Genomic DNA, 19,381 nt, shown 5'->3' on the forward strand with positions numbered 1-19,381 from the left:
GATTTTCTATGGACGAAAACAAGTGACATCAGGTGTCTTACCGATCTATGCACGCTGGCATTACTCTGCCTTAACAGCCTCGCCCCAGCCTCCGACTCGTCCGTCCAGCTTATCCTCTGTGGATTGTCACTTCCAGCGCCCTCTGGACTACCCCGGATGTTTGTGATGATAGTCTGCTGACCAGCAAGCTTGCTGTCACCACTTGCCGAAGATCCCGACGAACTGCTCATCGCAACCCTACGCTCCTCGACGATTTGTCCATCGGGTGTTTTCCGAAATGTTCGTGACCTTGTAATGCTTGATGAACCAGACACGCGAGCGAGCTCCTGTTCACCACCTCTAGGGAAGGTTTGGTTCTCACCCTCTCCTCCCCTGCTCGGAAGTGGTCTCGGAGTGACATCATAAACCTGTGGTGCTTGCTGCAAATCATTATGCTCTGATGCGTTAACATCGTGGAAATGTTGAAGTCCATCTTGTGCATGATTTTGACCGCCGTTTTGTTTCTTGGAAGACTTGGAGAATGTAGAAAACTTATCACTTTGATCGTCTTGCCTTTTATCATGCGTAACAGCACTTGGGAACTGCGCATGTAGATTCTCTGATGCGCTAGCATGTTCTCCTTTCCTGAAAGTTGTAAACCCGTCTGACCGCTGCAGATCTACAGTTTGTAACCCGTGTCCACTGGACTCATGCTCTGGTATACATGCCTCAAGACTCTGTGATACATCTTTCCTAAACGTTGAAAAACCGTCAGATTGTCGCACATCTCTGACCCTTGCCGCAGGAGTTTCCTCAGGGGTACGAACACGGTACTTCCCATCAAGAGAATCAAACTGCTTCGCATCAATTTCTTGCTGTTGACTGACTTCATTCCGTCCTTGGCTCGTAAGGCGAGAGTTTTTACCGTACGTACCAAAGCGATCGTCTTCTTGTGAGCCCCGGATTCCTTGACCAGCGATGTTTTCATTAAAAGAGGCCACACGCTGGTTATCCTGTGGTACCTCACACACAGGGACACCAACCTGCTTGGTTTTCTTATAAGTTCTAAAGTCTTGTTCCGTTTGACCATTCTTGTACTGATGAACAGTATCTTGGTCAAAATCAAACACATACGCCTCTGCTCTGTTTGATCCAGAATCACAAGGCGCGTTTTCTCTTGTCTGAGAGCTGGGACGCCCATGCGCAGTATTTTCAGGCGCATAAGAGTTAGACAAAGAACGCTCAAAAATAACCACATCACTTGGGCTATCCTGGGCTTCAATTTCACGCGACCGCAAAACAACTTCATCATAGGCATGGTCCCGTTTCCCGCGGGCTAAAGCGGGTGAAGGCAGGGGGGAGTTCTCGAGGGAATCCCGTCTCCCATCCACGCCGTCAGGTGGTATGCCAATTGATTCAGCGCCTCCAGAAGAGAAAAGTAACGGCCTCAATCCAGACAGATCTTGACTGGAATCCACTTCCTTCTGGTTGAGTTTCCTGCTTTGGAATAATTCGCCTGGTTCTTGATAAGATGAACCACTGATTGACGAGTCAATTCTCCCGCGAAATTCCGCACTAAACACAGGTTTACCAGGCTCCAAACCATGGTCTCCAGATGCTACCACAGAATCACTAGGTTCGGTCGTAGATCCAGCTCCTCCGATAACAGGAATACCAGCCGCTTGTGCAGACTCTACAGAGACGCGACTTACAGTATAGCTACCACGTGCAAGCTGCTCGTATGATTTACTCTGGGACTGAAAATCGCAGCTTTTTTCTCCTGATCTCGCTTTAAACCTTGGCGTGACACTCGTTTCTGGATGACTTGGGAAGTCATCTTCTTCCTCACCGACTAATGTCCCTTCGGTGTCCTCTCTACCCTTCATACTCGACCTTTGGTTCTTCCTATCCAGCGTGTTTGCGGGTGAAGTAGTGAAGAACGCCGGCATAAAAGGAGCGACATCTAATGGCGAGCATGGACTGCTTGGCGCGGTGGAATTCGCAGAGGAAACCGAGTTAGGATTGGACACTACCGGCTCTGCAGTCTCAGTAATGGGAGACAGCTGATCAATAGGAACGTCCGCGGGCGCATCTTGGACCTCAAGGCGCGTGCGCTGATCTGGAGGATTTTTAGAGCTGCTGGCCGCGTTACTGCGGGCGAGGAGTATAGGGTCATCATCATCTTCCATTTCGGCTCCATCCGGGATCTGTCGCAGTTTATCCTCAGTGAGTCGCTGTAGTACCTCCAGTCTGAAGATGTTCATGTCCTCGCTGCTCACACTTGTGTTTAATTCCTCTTCATCTTCTTGCGATGAAGATGCTTTGAAGAGTTTATTTTTCGGTCTTGCAAACGTGCGAGGAGTTTCTACGCTTCTTCCAGCCAGGATGGCGGCTTCAATTTCCTCGAACTGATTCAGCTCCTTGGCGGACATGTCGCTCATGCAGCTGTCCCGGACTCCTGAGAAAATACACACACCGGGTTAATGTTCCATGCCACGATTTTGGCGGGAAAATGAAATTGTGACGCACGTAGCGCTAATGAAGGCAACGACGGATGAGACATTTTGGCGGGAAACGGGCTCACCAAATTATGGCGGGAAAAAAGAATGCCTGTGTCCAACGCGGCACAACTCAAAGCTGAGACAGGAGCGAGGAAGTCATTAAGAACGAGGGGCACTTCAAATTTAAAGGCAAACAAAATACTGAGAACTGTGAAGAAAGCAGCATGTGGTGTAAAAGGAAGGGAGACTATGGGCTATCGAACAGCAACTTTTTTAACAACTGCATAACCATGTGATTGACATCAATAAATGTTGTGGTTCAAATTTATCATTGGTACAACTTTTATCGTCCTATTGTTATTGGGTGTGTTAATGTCTGATAATGAATTTAAAACAATGGAAAATAAAATTTACACCATGAATAAAATTGAACCAAAACATAAACGCTTAACGCGTTAATAATAATAATAATAATAATAATAATAATAATAATAATAATAATAATAATAAGTATTTGTTTATACCTAATGTGACAGAGTCCCTTGGTTTTTCTCCTGCTGGTCTCATATTCAAGCTATCAGTTGAAGACAGACTGTCCAGGGAGGTATGTTCCTCGCGATTTGTCTTTGATCCTGATGATTTCATTGGCATACTGATCCCCTCTGTACCCCTCTGGGGAACGCTGGTTGCTATGTTTGGCCTGATGGGTGAGAATACAAAAGTATATATCTTAACATTTTGAGCAAGCGCATAAATCCTTGACAAGTTTACATTCGTGCAAAGGACTTTTACTGGTTTATTTTTGGTGGGAGGGAAGGGGCAAGGGGGGTGGGGTTATTACAGGAAGGAAATTTGCACTTAGTTGGGCTCTTAACAATAAGGGATTGAAAAAAAATGAGCTAACAGTAAGAAACATTTTTAAGTCCATGGAGTTTAAATTATGTATTTTAAGAGGGAAATGTAAGACATGTCACTGTTTGCCTCACGGTGTAGTCAGGTGAGATATAGCTGAAAACAAACAATAATACACTGTATACCTTATCAATGTACCTACTGGTACAATGAACAATAACCAACTACCCTACCATGATAACAGAAGGAAGTTTGCATGTAAGAATTGGAGGGGGGGGGGGGGGGGGGCTCACCTTTTTGGAACTCTACTCTAGTCATTGCATTACCTTTGTGGTGGGGGGGGGCAAGCAATCCCCACCCCCCTCCTAACAAAATACTGCCCTGGAAAGCAGACCGACTGATCTTTTATGGAAGGTGTTACAAGGTGCATGTTCTGTGACCATGCAAGGACTCACCTGAAGTCAAGCGATATTCTTTCACTTCTGCTGGAGGCCAGATTGGTGTCTGATAAACTTGCCCCAGTGTCCTCTCTCCAAGCATGGAATGACTGCCTGGGCTCCACTTTTGCTTTATCAAGACCAGTTAGGGACTGGGACCGCTGAAGGTCGTTAAGCTGCAGTTCTGTAACATAGACAAACAAAACCATGACTACATCTAAATGCAGTGCTTTAAACTAGCAATTTACTCCCAAACATCAAAAAATGAATTCTCTGCACTGCTTAATGCATAGAGGATATTACATGACCGCGCAGAGATCAGAATTTCTCTTTGAGTGTTGAAAAATATTTCACAAGTGAGTGCAGCGAACGAGTGAAATATTTTTCAACACAAGAAGAGAAATTTCATATCTCCAAGCAGCCATGTAATGTTCTGTTTATTATATAAACACCAATGAAATACCAAACCATTGCAAAAGGCACGATTTATTATGCAACCATAGCAGCAGTGATTTTTTCACGTGTGAAGATAACATGTTATTTTCACAGGTGAAGAGGTCAGAATGTAGATGACAAGAGCTGCGGCTGTAGCTTAAGTTCTGCGCCAAATTTTTTCTTTCAACAAGATGACGTTCACCAGAGTGTGTAATTAGGTCCCTGGAATTTAATTTGTGAACTCAACAAACTTGTGAGGAAAGCTGGTCATGTTTAGTACACATTTTAAAATACCCAAAGTGTGACCTCAACCACTGATGTTTAAGATAGTCCTTTTTACAACAATAACATTATAAATTAATATTAAGTTCAGTTTACAAGAATTAAACAACAAAGTAACTTGTTGACAAAGAACAATCAACTTCAAAAAAATATTTTTAAATTTTCAGTTTTGAGTGGAAAATTAAAATTTGCACATTTATGCATCAGAGGCTAGTTTTAATACATACCTTGCAAATACCTCTGAAGAATACTTTTATCTGCAACATTAGATTTTTCACAGGTTTATATTAATTTTACTTATTTACTTGAAAAATTATTTTAAAGTGGTATTATCTTTAAAATTCAAAAGTTCATGTCAGCTGAATGACTGAAGGGCTACAAAGACAGCCAGCTTGGGATAAATCATTGACTTGATCTAAAATAGTGAGAAGTTAAGGGAAAAAATTAATTATTACTGCTCATAACAAGTTGAATGAAGCGTGAGGAGGTTACAGACGTCATGAATGATATCAAATTTAACAGCAAATGTTACAAAACTGAAAAATTTTTGAATACCGTACAAAGGTCTGTAACTTACATAAAATGTCACATGTACATGTAACATTGTGCATGCTATTATACATCTAAAATGTCATTTTGTTCCCTGTAGAAAACATGACGACATTTAAAACAACAACGTCTTAAATTTCCATTGATATCATAAGATTTGATTACATCAAAGTTGTCCACAATTATGTACCTTAAGATGAAGAAAGATCTCCCAGTATCTTTTATGAAAAATCATTCACAACGACTGCAAACATTTTTAAATTTTGCAACCTAAAACAGCATTAATTTTTGCCTGCTCAAATTTCCTAATCAGAATAACGTCAACACACAAAAACCAGACAAAATCATTTGCATAAAAAGTGGCTTGTTTTTCAATTAATTATTCATGCAATAAGTGCAATTTTACCACAGTTTGAATAAATTTTCTTTATGAAAACCACTTGAAAATTTATTTAATTTAAGAGTACAGGAAGAAAATTGATTCTTTTATGTCAAAGCAAAAACAATATTTTTGTTTTCATTTCAGCCCACAACATGAAGTTAAAATTACTGGATTAGTACAAGTCATGTATTTATCATTTGTCAATTATTATCACAGTTTTAATTATATTAAAAGTCAACAACTGTGTTCAATGGCACATTGCTTAAAAAAAACCTACAGCTACATGTACAAAGTGGAATTCAAGAATACAGGAACTATTTTATTGGATATTATTTTTAAACTATAATTTTCTGCCTGGGGCATTATTGATACAAGGAGTCAAGAAAATGAATCATTTACAGCAGGTGTTAGTACTGCATAGAAACAAATTCAAATAATAAAGCATTTATTTATCAGCTAGTAGAGGGCAACTAAAATGTAATTTATATCTTTTAACTCTGGAAAGAAAATTTGTGGGTGATAAATCAGTGCATTTTGCAGAGGGGTTTTTTTTTTTACACATTTTTGCCTTCATTATGTCAGTGTGACAAGTGCCTTGTGCTGTCTGACGAGCCATAGTGGAGGCCACTAAATACAAAGCACGTGCATATCCCAGGACTACACTATCCCTTCTAATAACGAACTGTAAGGCAGTTGATTAACTCGGTTTATGTACAATCATGATTAGATTCCTTTTGACATGAGTTTTCACTTATACGAAAGATGAACAGAACTGTTTAAATTTGCCTGATTTTTCCTGAGAGCTAAACGCAAACTGCCATAAAAATACAAACTGAGCAATACCTTCTGAGTGCGTAAATTGAATGCCAGTGCAAAGATTCACTACAGACAGCTTTCAACAAAACGGAAAATCAGTGTATAAAATTTGACAAAAGACGTTTATGCTCTCAGCCCTTCGATATTATTGTATTCTTGGCAGGAACACTTGGACCAGGCTTCGCTACACTTGAGTCCTAAAAAAACTGAACCTGAGTTTCGTAATCAAACACAATCACTGGATCATACCTTCTACTTCCTCCTCCTGCATATCCCACTCCTCAAGATCAAGTGTTCTTTGCTTCTGCTTGTTCCTTCGTGTCAGAAGTGAGTGCTCTTGTCTGGGTGTGGTCCGAGGGCTTCCGCCTGAGCCAGACATATTCGGTAAACTCCGTTTCCTGTCTCCAGCGAGAACAGGCCGTTGGAAAATTCCACTGAATGGATTTTCTTTTTCTTTGTTCTTTTCTGTTATGTCTTGTTTAGACGAAGGTCCATTCAAAGGAGCTTGCTGCATATCTTCATCAACAGTAAAATCCAGCTGAAATGGTGACTTGAATGATAAGCGACTGTTTGAGTTGACTTGAGTATCACTTTGTGATTTCCAAACACCACTTTTGACCTGTTCGATGCGATCTGAAGAGGAACTTCTTAACTGTCCACTCATTGATGACAGCCTTTCACTGTTACCTTTGAGAGCTTCTCTAAGACTTCCATTTTCAGTGTCTTTACTTTTGTCTGAGTTTAAGACAGGTGCACTGGAACTTCTGTTATCCATAACATTTTCTTTATTTGCAGCAATATGATGCAGATCAGCATCTGACTTAGAAGTCTGTTTTTCCTGAAAACCATTTTCATGTGGAAGCGACTCAACCTCACAGTTGTGAAAGACCTCAGCTAGCAGAGCAATGATGTTGGGCTTCATGGCTTGCGATCCATACAATATGTCTTCAAGTTTGAGAGAAAGAACAGAGGTACAGATAAACTGACTACAAAGAGAGCGAAACAGGTCAAGATTGTGAACACAGTCCGCAGTGGAAAGGTTCTTGTCAAATCGAATATCTGCAATAATTTAGAAAATGAAAGAAACGTCAGTCCACATAACTCATACACCAAGTTCAGCAATAACAACAACAATTTACTAGGTGCATTGCACATATGATGAAAAGTAAATTTCATATTAACAAGGATTTGCCACATCTTATTGCCAGTCAAACATTACAGTTTCACTGGCACATACATGTGTAGTATCATCACCACCACCATCATTATCAGATCACCACCATTATTGTTATTGCCATAAAATAAAATAAAATCATTCAATGACTTTGAGTGTCAATTTAAGTATTTAGCACTGTAGTGCTAATAGGCCATTTTACAGTTGTGTGCTTAGTGACCTGGCCTTGGATTGGAAGCGAGGCTGGCGTGACCTTGTTTTGATACAAACCTCACTGCTTTTCATACGTAAATGCAAACTAGTTAACATAAGAACAGCATGATGTAAATATGAAAAGCAGTGAGGTTTGTATCAAGACAAGGTCACCCCAGCCTCGCTTACAACCTACATGTAGGTCACTCAGCACACAATAAAATTATAAATTGTAAAATTATTGTCCAAATAATGGGCTATTGGGGACACTATAAATCTGTGAAGTTAAAATAATATATAATTATACAATTTGAAACTGAGCATAACATTCGTTAAAATTCCAACTGGTGGAAGGAAAACCAGTTGGCTACAATGTATTTACAAATACAGTAAAGGGAAAACATCATCAGATACCATCATCATCATCTTTTTCTCCAAGGTAAGTGGATTTCCTGTGAAGCTGTTTGAACACATATTTATTTATAGAATGGTGTCATAAATTTCACTGTAATTATGCCAAGCACTTGGCCTCTGAAGTTGGGAAAATGTTGTTGGTTGTCAAATGAATATAAAATTCTATTGCTGGGGAGGGGAAACTGGTCACCGATGGCATTTTCTCACAGAAAGAATTTATTATAAATAACAAATCCCTCGCAGATGCTCTTTTGGCTTGTCACACAATCTTTCCTCTCGTTAGGGAGGAAAGATTGCATGACGAGCAAAAAAAACTTGTTAATGCCCCCATGCCAAAAAGTAATCTTTACCTTCAAGGTTGATAACTGATGGATGGTAAAACATTATAATCCCTAGCAAACTCTGTCCGTCGCTGATGTCCTTCAAGAGATCCTCCATCACTGAAAATGCTGTCTGCACTTTTGGCTGCAGTTGGTCACGACGAAACCTGAATCGTTTGGCCTTGTCTTGATTCTGCAGCAGCTGCTCTGCATGCTGTTTTTGTTTCTTCAGTTGATTATCATTTAACGCAGCACAGATTTTGTTGATCCACAGAAGTAACGCATCCTCAAGGTCAAAGGGGAGCTCTTTGGAGGCATTGAATGATGAGAACTTGCTGTGGAAAACAAAGAAAATAACTCATCAATAAATTATTATTCAACACATTGTGACACTGCCCAAATATGTTTATCTAATTATGGGTACACTGAATTTTCATTGTCTGTAGTCAACAGATATACCCTGCGATATACATCATTTTGTGTACATGTCTGAGAGGAAATGGCAAAATAAAGATCGTATCCAGCTTTTCTGAAATAAAACTGTACAATAAAAACCTATGGTTATAGGCAAGATTTCTGTAATGATAACAAAACTAAGCCCAAAGCAGCAGATAAAACATTGGAGCAATCTTTCCTGAAGAAATTCGAGGCCACACGCAAAAACTCCGGTGAATCTGAGCTAAAACACCAACAAGCGACCTGAAAAGTCATTTGAGTCGGTTATGCTCTCAGCCCTTCATCCATTGTTGCAGCTGGAGGAAGCTTGTGGCTGCCTGTTTTGCAGCCAACCAGTGAAATAAATTCAAAATACACATAGACATAGAAGTGAAGTAGCTGGACCCCTCTGACAGATTTTGTGACCGTTGAAATGTAGAAATAACAAGTTAATAAGAGCTTGTTTACCTGACACTTTGTACTACTTGTTGAACTGTGACAGCTCGTGCAGAGAATGCACTCATCAGACAGTCCATCAGAGCAAGATGGGTGGACTGAAAACAAAGGTGAACATAAAGAATGACCGTCAAGCATTGGATGATTATTGTGAACTCCAGAAGGCATGTTGCAAGGTAAGAACTTATTCACTTTAATAATAAGCAGTTTGTCTGACTGAATGACTCACCAACCATGCCACTGATTCAGATTGATTCCTGGCTGACTGACTAACTGACTAAAATTTGTAATGTCTGTTTGATTCATTGGCTGAGTGTACTGACTGATTGTCTGACTACAGTTGTAACTGTCGGACTGACTGGCTGGCTGACTGGCTGACTGACTGACTGACTGGCTGGATGGCTGATTGACTGACTGACTGGCTGGCTGATTGGTTGACTGACTGACTGACTGACTGGCTGGCTGGCTGACTGTCCAACTGCCTAACTGGCTGGCTGGCTGGCTGGCTAACTGACAGACTGAGAATGCTATCTTGTTTCTGATAATCTGTCAGTCATCCAGTACATGTCTGTAGCCAGTTAGGCAGTCGGAGAGTCAGTCAGTACATGTATGGACACAGTGACAACCTGCTTGACTGCTTGGTTGACTGATAAATTATTCTGACTAAAGGCTAATAATTATTCGTACATAACATATTTATGGGCCCAATTAGTGGGTTCAAGTGCAAAGGCCAATTTACATGTTACGATTTGTTGGCTGGGGTGAAAATCAGCTGAATTAAAGAAAAAAAAAGCCTGTAGTGATGTCATTGGCACATTTTTATAAATCAGAGCCGATTTTCGTACGCTAACTTGTTTTCTCTGTCAAATTGGCTCAAATCAGTTGATCGATCAATACTTGGAAATTAGTCATAACACAAACAGACTGATTGTAAACCTTCCGGATCATAAATGATTATAGATCTTCACTCAACTGAAAGTACCTTTCTAAATGGTTTCCTTTGTTGTAATGCAGAATCTGTCACAGCAATGTCTCCTTCTTCAACAACATAAAACCCATGATGGGAGAGGGTTTGAATGATGGCCCAATGACCAACCACAGGAGCTTTATCTTGAAAGATAGTGTTGCACACCTTACAGTAAACTTCACCATTTGTCAAAAACTCTGTCACCTCTGGACGGACAGTGATCCGTTTCTATTGACAAAAAGACATGTAAATTATTAACCAAAGCTGCTACACTGTACCTAACAGAGTCCGGTAGCCTGGGGCACCCAAATACATGTTTTGCAGCAACAGCTACATGTAACACTTCACACATTCCAGGTTCCTATGTAACTTCTCAACTTTTGGCCTTGTGGGCTCCTCGAAATACTTCTTAGACAACAGCCTTGATAATAATAATTATTATTTATTATTATTAACCCTTTTAATAATGCCCAATAGTGCCATATGGCACAAGATTCAATTAAGAGCTGAATATTTGGTCAATTTGTGTGAAATTTGCATGACCAAAAGATATTGGAAAGATCTGCCAATTGCAGGCTTGAAATCATGCCCCCTTCTATATGAGATTTGATTTAGCACCCCTCCAACCACTAGGGTCAGGTAAAATGGGTAATGGTGACTCACTACTAGGGGTAACTATGTACTGGGCTATCACCCCATCCAGGGATTGTAGTAAATATTAATGTTTTAGTTGCTTAATGCTGGAGAAACACTGTAAAGCTTTGGCTGTACATGTACACTGTAATTGGGTCACTTAGGCTCAAGTTCCCTTTGTACCCAACACTTGTAGCAAATGTCTAACTTTCAGCAACAGCTATTTCCTTAATGGCCAAGCTATTATTTTTTAATGGGGTAAAACAAATGTATCTACCTCAGCATCTCGTTGAATAGGGCTGGTGACTTGAGAAGGAATGCTCTCCAATTCTCCATCCTCTGTGGCACGAAACACTAACCAATATAAAGACGCTGCAAACTTTGCCTAATAACAACAAACAAAACAGTTCAATGTAAGATCTACCTTGACCTCAAGCATATTGATTCTTTAATAAACTGTTACCATTGACCTTTTTTTTTTTGCAAACTATAATTATAGTAATAAATTGTTATAAATACAGATTTTTAGCACATGAACTCCCTAACAAATTCCCCTAGCGCTAAAACCTTGAACCTTGCCAGACAGATTCTCATTTATCCTTGCTAGTCATGTACAATTTAGCAATGTAGAAATGGTTTCCAAGAGGGGTGAACAAGTACAGTGTATAAAGTGTACATTGTGGTTTCATTTTGCTTTTGGTTTAAAAGTTTTCAAACCAGTTTAATTTTTATTTTCCTTTGTGCAGTATTCATTACCATAATCTAAAAAAAAGAGAGCTACATGTAAAGATCAAACTGGTTTGAAATTTTTAGGCCAAAAAATATGTGCAAATTTGGTCTTATTGAAGAGATACTGGTTAAAAAAGGTTTTTTAAGTGATTACATTGATGTTAGTACATAACAAACCTAAGGATAGTGTTTTGGCATGCTCTGAGTCTCTCTCAAATCTTTGGCATTGTTCGGATGTTACACTCAATGAGTTCTCTTGCAAAATTGTAAGAAATCAAGTGACAAATTGCAGTGCATCATGTAGTTGTGGGAATGAAAATTTAATTAAGCATTCAGATATTTTATCTCAGGCAATCAATTCCTTCATTCTCGTCGCTTCTATCTTTGGTCGAGTAGTGAAAGGAGAAATGAGAAGCTGATCAGTATAAGAAAGGAAAGAGTCATTCAAGGAGAGTATAACATGGAGTTGTACTGTTAAACATAAATTATCATGAAAACTGTAAACAATAATAAAGATAAAAACCATGCATTTCTAACCCAGGAATAATTGCTGGCCAGTATGAGGCAAAATCCATAGCACAATCAATAACTATGTTTTATGGTAATGTTCCAAAAGTAAAATTACTGTATTTCTCATATCAAAATATGACAACGGCCACTTTTGAAATTGACAGCTCTACTAACGTACCACTCTAGAACAATAATTATTATACGTCATGTATACAAAATCTGTTCTTACAATTTATGCTTCACTGTAATTTCCTACTTTCTTTTTTGAGAGCCTGTTTCACAACAAGACATTTCTTTTCACTATAGCTTGGCAAGCTTCTGTTTCTTGACAATTCTTAACACTTGGTCATGGCCTTGCTAGGAATGTTTCCACACCACAGGCAAATCAAATGTGTGGTTCCAGAAAATATCCATACCCCTCCCATGGAAGACATTTTTATTTTAACCCCCACCCCCTCGGAATTTCCGTTCCAGAGGGTTTATGATGACCCCCCCACCCCTCCGGAATTTCCCGGTTTTTAGAACCCTCTTCCATGAAACCCTCGGAAGTTCAAAATCCATTTAGACTAAGAAAATTGACTACTCACACTATTACGATCAATTTTTTTATTATTGAAGCAACGTCGACAACTCTAGTTCAGCTATTTACAACACTGCGCTATTTTACTTGTTTATCCTTTTGCTTACACTATATCCGGAAAAAATTGAATAGAACTCTAAAATGGTCAATTTTTTTTCGTCAAAAAACACGGCCGTATTCTTTGTTGTTGCGTAGTTTACGTCTATAACTTTCTCGAGCGCTTAAGAAATTATCTCTATCACGTTACAACTTTTCTTTTTCACCTAAAATTACGACGGCCTTGCAAATTCCATTTTCGTAATGACCTCTGCAGAAAAACGTTTGCTTATTAAATACCGCGAAGAAACCGCTATGAATATAAGTTGCACATTGAATATACGATGCTGGGTTTTTTATTTATCAAGTAGAATTTGAAGAACTTTGAAAACCCAGTCGAAAACTGGCTGCATGCACAAGAATTAATATTATAAGCCGCCTTTGAGAACAGTTTCAAAAGGTTCTCCCTTCAAAACTTCAAAATTAATTAGTCCGGCCGTGGCAATTGCGTCGCGGCACTTAATACAAATAGTTATCTCTGCACCGAGTTCGTGAATGAAATGAATTCGAGAAAGAAAAAAGTTTGTGTTTTTGACGTTTTATGTCATGTTTTTATCAAATAAACGTTGCTGTTTCACGTCCCATGGGATTCAATCTTGAACAAAATTTGCATACATCGAAAAAGTTGTGCATTTGATTCAGTGACTGCAATGTACATCAATATTCACTGGATGGAAAGATCTCTGCAGAATCTTTTCTCTTTCTTCCAGAAATCTTTTTTGTGAAAGATTGCATTGAAGAAATTACACATTTTGTGGCCGCAGAAAAATAATTTTCCGTGGGAAATAAATAAGTAAGCGCGCCTGCAGGCCCGTTGTACATTCGCTGTGTCAGAAATAGATTTCAACCGCAAACTAACCTGTGGAAATGTGAAAGGCCATGCTCATCAAAAAAGTCGCTTTGTTCAGAAACCTTTTAATCTCACCCATTTGATGCTACAATACAAGTAAAGAGGGCTTTTATTTATTTCAAACCTCAATTTTCAAACGATTGTGAAGTCACAGCCATGCTTGGCATGATATGAGGCTGACTGATCGTGCCGCGAAGTCGAACTTCAAAGAAAAAAAACCTGTCACGCCGCCGTTACTTTCGCTTATCAGAAGGATTAACCAGACAACACTTCTACCAAAATGACTTTTTCCAGAATGATTCATCGTTTTCACTGCTTTTGTTTCAAAACAATGCACGTAAATTTGTTTTTGTGCTTCAGATCGATCGTGTGTTGCTTTCAATGTTTTATACATGGTTCGTGACCCTTTGGAAAACTAGTTCACCACGAAACCCCCCTACCTCTCGGAAATTACTGCCCTTTAACCCCCCCTCCCCCTTGGAATTTCCGATGGTCTTCCGTGGGGGGGTATGGATATTTTCTGGAACCACACAATGCAGCATGCCTGTCACACGTTTTTTTTTAAGCAATAAAAGTAAATCAAACAACAACAATATATCTTGCGAATGTCTCAAACAAGTTTAGCTAACGTCTGGCCACATTAAAAGGAACCAAATTAAGAATCTTGGCAAACAGAAAAACAAAATGAAACTCGTGTTTTTAGAAAAATTTCCAATGCCTTCAAACATTTATCAAGGCTTCGTTAACTCTGATGGGATTTTGCGTAAACTAGTCATAAATAATATATTACTTGCCAGGAGCTACGAAGTCTCGTGTTGTTTTATATGGACATGATTTTAATATAAAACATATTTTATGACTCTTTGACAGTACAAACCTCAAATGGATCATATTCCGTCACAGGAATCACACTCAGCGGGATATTTTCCACTTTTAAGTCATCCATAGGTATTTATATTCCTTCTGCTAACTTTAAAAACCCATCAAGTCCAATACTAGCTTTCAATTAGTGGATGAACCATATTGAACAAAACGCTGGACATTGCATTCATCAAAATGTCAAAACCATCCCAAGAAGTCACAATATTTCGGCCGCAGAATCCGAAACCTTGAGGCAATACAACCATCCATCTTGAACTTCTCCTTCTAAAATATATCCTTCAACTTCGTTCAGGCCATAAAAGCAAAGGAAAAAGAGTAAAATAGTCGAAACATTGAATTGTTTTTGTTCAATCTTCTTTCAACATTCGAACCCTTTCAAATTAGCCTCCACGCCTGCGCAAGGCCTTCAAGAATCCTCGTCTCCAGACTCTTCCGTGAGGACCCTTTTCATGGGTTTTATTTTTATCAACTCATCCAAGCCCCAACCAAATTTGGAGAAGTCCTATTTTTACCGTGACCTTCCGACCTAATATGGGAGGAAGTTGCTTCGTCATCATCATGTGACAGTCAGCAGAGCACCCTTCGCGCCAAAAACGTCAGCGATTATGTGAGCTTGTTCTTGATTGGTTCACAAAATAACTGTTTTACCGCCCGTTACCAGGAGACCGTAATTTTCTCCAATCAAATGCATGGAAATTGTTATATTTATCTGTCAATCAAGCACCAAAACATTACATCACTTTGTTTTGATCGTGGAAGGTGAATTTTACCACGTACAAGGAAGGCTGGAATGTTCTAATATAAAGCCTATAAAGCAAGGTTTTCTTTTGGCATTTCCTGAGTTTTTGGCCGTGTATGGCTGTGGCTACTCCGTCATTTATAAAGGAGAAATCATACGAAAGAAAAATCCTCGAAGAATTCAACAGTTCAACAGAAACAGAGGGCATGAAGTTCTCCTGGACGGGCAGTCGAAGGACAAAACACGATAGCATTTCCTCTGTGGATAGCAATTCTTCATCTGATTCTCCATTCTCCGATTCACCGAGTTATACAACTTCAAAAATGAACTCAGTCAAAAAGCCATGTGGTAAAAAGAGGGGACGAAGGCCCTCGAAGATCGATCTCGAAGCTAAACTTGAACGAAGCAGGCAGTCCGCACGCGAATGCCGGGCTAGAAAGAAGCTACGATATAAATATTTGGAGGACATGATTGCCGACAAAGAAAGCTGTGTTTGCAAGCTTCGAGAAGAGCTTGAAATGGTAAGTAATAGAGTGATCAATATGTGAAAACAGAGCTAGTTTTTGTTAACTTGTTAGCGGTTTTAGCTGTGAATTTGATATGGAACAGACTACCACATGTTTAAAGCTTATGCTTATTTTACTCCCACCCACACACTACTAAACACGAGCGTGAAAATACGCTTATTTTTAGCCAAAGCTGTTCTCTCGTAATGTTTCTAAAAAGATGGTTATATTTTGTGCAGACATCTGAGACATATGTTCAAGAATTGGGCATTATCAGACTAAACAAATGGAATCTGCCCCAAACAGATGGCCCCTCACATTTCCAGACTTAAGAACATAAACATTCACTAACAGCCGTCCTTTCAGTGCGATCATGTGATAGGAAAATAACTTGTTTGAGATAGATTTGTATCTTCAAATAATGTTTGTTTTCTCGGCTGGTCCAAGCTCCAAGCATTAATGACAAAACACAATATAATTAATGATTCTTGAAGTTAAAGTCCATTGTTGTAAGCAATTTATTCTTTTGTCAATTGGTAGTATCGTGGATGGTGCAAGGCTGTTGATAAAGGAATATTTCCTGCAGAACTCCAGGAGTTTATGAAAGAGCATGCCAATAGTGATCATAACTGAAGATCAAGTGATTGGCCTGTGGAGATAGCTCTGACCAGTCAATGTAGACTGGCACAGTGGCAACTTCAACTCACAGCTAGTGGTATTTCCATTGATCTTGTAATGTCCCATTTATCATCCAGACCACAGAAATCTGATGTCAAATTTCTTTCTTGCACCAGAAAAAGGCAACAACATGTACCACAAATCAGGGACACGCAACAGTTCGTTTTTGGAAATAATATATGTCTGGAATTCTTAAATTGCATCAGAAATTCTGGTTGAATCAAAACTACATGTAGCCATTCCTTTGGTGTTTTGTAGCTTAACACATTAGCACCATAGGTAAGTTAATTGGTTTTGTTTTCAAAGGGACAAAAAAATGTCAATAAGAAAGTGAAATATGACCTGTAAAAACTAACAGCAGCTTATAAATTCTGCGAATAGGGATCCATTCCCTGAAATTTTTTTGCGACTTTAACTTCAGCTTAAGAAGCAGCAAACAGATGAATCTGTTAGCGTTCCTATTAAGGCCCAAAATCAATCTTGGAAAACAAAAAAGAAATAAATTATTTGAGGTAACTTTGTTAAATACATAATTTCTCGTCGATTGCCCCAAGTGAATTAATATTCATTTGATAAAAACACTATGTCATATGGATAATGGGAGGACCTTGTTTGGACTGCCTTTTAAATAGCACACTTTTTTTAACACAAGCTTACAGCTGTTCAACCTGTGGACTATTTATTATTCACCTGCATTGCAACGAGAAATTTTGCCAGATTGGAAAAAACCCCAAATCAAACCTAAATTATCCAGCAATTAGCACACTGCTGGTTATAATGAAATACCATGGGGCGTCGTTTTCGCAGCTTCAGTGAAGTTCTCCCTGGTGATTTATAATTACAATAAAAAAAGTTCTTTAGTAGGTGACAAATTGTTTAGCAAAAAAAGATAAAATATATAGTACTGTTTGAAAGGCATTTCTGGTACAAGAAAGGAAATGAGACATCTGAATGCCCCATCTGGGGACTGAAGTCGTGCAGTTCCTCTGGTTTGAACTCAATAACTCTAATTTCAACACTGATATTGCTTTACCAGTATCAGTGAGATCAAGCAAGTCAATTTTCTTCCAGAAGAAAATAAAAATTACATTTCATCATTAAAAAGGAAAATGGATTTCCTGATGTTGGGGGTTGTTACCAACACTAGTTTTGAATGGTGCAGGTCTGCAGAAAGGTGTGATTAGATTAGACAACCCAGATCAAAGCACCAAATACAAAAATATAATGTTATAGTTATATATATTATATTGGTGATCAGACTCAGTAATATTGTCCAAAGCTCAAAGTGTGGTAAAAACTATACCGCTTGAATTTCTCAGATGGGCCATTGAATTACGTATCAGGCAAAATAAGCTAAGTTATCAAATCAGCCTTAATTTGTCAATCGTTTTTTTTTTTAATATAAGAAGTTCAAGATATATTTTTTGCCTTAAAGCTACATGTATTTCAACAAAGCCCTTGATTTGATATTTAATTTATTTTGTCATCTGGATTGCTGTGATTTGCCCTAATTATTTCACACTTACGGGTAAAGAATTTTTTTTCAAATACTGTACATGTACATTTGCAATAATTTGTTGATCTAATAACAAGTAAAATAAGTGAGGAAGTCAGATGTTTTGAAGCCATCATGACTTCATTTTCAAGGTTATCCTAAAAAAAAAATGACAGTTGGTGATTGGAAGTAATTTAATGCTGGAAAAAGTGTCAGAATGTATTAAAGCGTTCAAAGTGTCAATACCGGTAATTGACCGTACAGATTGTTGAGTGATGATGAATATCAAATGAAGGTTTTTTATTGCAAGGTTTTATTGTAGTAATTATTAGACAGTTTTTTTTTTGTTTGAATACAAAGCATCCAATTAATCACCCAAAACCTTAATAGGACCATCTTTCTTAGGGCCCTTTTATAAGATGATAACTGTAATAGTGCAGACCATAGAGTGGCATTTATATATATAATTGGTTTTATAATTGTTCAATAAATAGTTCCATTATAAAAGTTATTATTAGTCACGTGAACTGTGAACAATAAGCAGTATTGAATTTCGGTCTTACTAGGATATTGACTGTAGAATATTGACTGGACCCGTTATGTAGTGTTACTGTAGTACGTGTACTGTCATTTTTTAGTAACAAGTTATTATTGAGTTGTTATTAATAATGTTATAACACTGTATCTTAGTTTGTAGTAGGGTTCAGTAATTTGTAATTGTTGTATTTCACCTTTTAGTGTGAAAGAATGATAAAAATTATTAAATTACAAAAAAATATATTGACTGAACCCAGTTACTTTTTTACTGGAAGGAAGATGAAATTTTGTGTTCTATGTGTCTGAGTAATGCACCTATCATGAGCCATCTGCTGAGGGGGACCAAAGGCAAGGGAGGGAACATGTAAAGTTCCTTCTCAAAAGTTATAATTTCCACATCTTGGAAGGGGCACATACATTGGTCTGTAGAACAATCACAGTTAATAAATTACCCCTCCTAGAGAGACATCACAGAAAAAATTGTAAACTTAATCGCCAGGCCCCCTGTCGTCTCCCTCTGCATCATCTTCGTTTAGCATTTATTGCAAGTACTGTCATACTCATAATTAAACAACTTGTCACACATATTACACGGGATCATTGGAAGGATTTGCCTGAATACCTGAGCTTACAGAATCTGCCATTATCAAGCTCTTTAAAGCACACCTGTCAGCACAAGATCAACCCAGGATACTTCGTGTAAAGAAGTCTGTTTGCCCTTTATTTACAACTACTACAACGTGGCTTCTTCTTTTAGGAAGGCCTCTTACACTGTATACAGTGTCCCCACAGGGTACTATGGCATAATAAAACAAACCTCCCTCTCCCACCCCCCCCCCCCCGCCCCTTTACTGGGCAATCAAATCTCTGTACAAGTCCCCATAAAAATGTCTACTTAGCCCAGGGCACCCCCTGTCCATGGGATAACCGATGATAGGTGCAAAACCTGCAGTTT

The 19,381-nt window shown here is 38.7% G+C and overlaps 2 protein-coding genes across 3 annotated transcripts in view; one reads left to right on the forward strand and one right to left on the reverse strand.

Annotated features, from left to right (window-relative positions):
- Positions 1 to 14,857, reverse strand: part of LOC146452467 (uncharacterized) — a 33,966-nt gene extending 19,109 nt beyond the window's left edge. The window contains exons 1-10 of one of the 2 annotated variants that reach the window (XM_085097860.1): positions 14,467 to 14,857; positions 11,102 to 11,209; positions 10,207 to 10,419; positions 9,237 to 9,322; positions 8,364 to 8,668; positions 6,483 to 7,292; positions 4,714 to 4,743; positions 3,788 to 3,953; positions 3,005 to 3,180; positions 42 to 2,437 (exon numbers count right to left, since the gene is read on the reverse strand). In XM_085097860.1, coding sequence (XP_084953986.1) covers positions 42 to 2,437; positions 3,005 to 3,180; positions 3,788 to 3,953; positions 4,714 to 4,743; positions 6,483 to 7,292; positions 8,364 to 8,668; positions 9,237 to 9,322; positions 10,207 to 10,419; positions 11,102 to 11,209; positions 14,467 to 14,535 — 4,359 coding nt within the window. In that variant the 5' untranslated portion in view covers positions 14,536 to 14,857. The remainder of the gene's footprint in view (positions 1 to 41; positions 2,438 to 3,004; positions 3,181 to 3,787; positions 3,954 to 4,713; positions 4,744 to 6,482; positions 7,293 to 8,363; positions 8,669 to 9,236; positions 9,323 to 10,206; positions 10,420 to 11,101; positions 11,210 to 14,466) is intronic. The other variant, XM_085097861.1, reaches the window with a different exon arrangement.
- A 342-nt stretch (positions 14,858 to 15,199) lies between these two features.
- LOC146452468 (cAMP-responsive element-binding protein-like 2) lies at positions 15,200 to 17,828 on the forward strand. Its single transcript, XM_085097863.1, has 2 exons — positions 15,200 to 15,731; positions 16,257 to 17,828. The coding sequence occupies exons 1-2, from the start codon at positions 15,327 to 15,329 to the stop codon at positions 16,347 to 16,349; spliced, it is 498 nt and encodes a 165-aa protein (XP_084953989.1). The 5' UTR covers positions 15,200 to 15,326; the 3' UTR covers positions 16,350 to 17,828.
- Positions 17,829 to 19,381: the final 1,553 nt, after the last annotated feature.

This window comes from Pavona decussata, unplaced genomic scaffold, assembly GCF_977016875.1.
Source record: "Pavona decussata unplaced genomic scaffold, jaPavDecu1.1 SCAFFOLD_368, whole genome shotgun sequence".
Classification (NCBI taxonomy): domain Eukaryota; kingdom Metazoa; phylum Cnidaria; class Anthozoa; order Scleractinia; family Agariciidae; genus Pavona; species Pavona decussata.

Bases quoted from the DNA above. Each gene is read 5' to 3' on its own strand.
- LOC146452468 (XM_085097863.1), top strand. From the start codon at position 15,327: ATGGCTGTGGCTACTCCGTCATTTATAAAGGAGAAATCATACGAAAGA. The intron at 15,732-16,256 runs GTAAGTAATAGA...GTCAATTGGTAG, and splicing joins TTCGAGAAGAGCTTGAAATG to TATCGTGGATGGTGCAAGGC.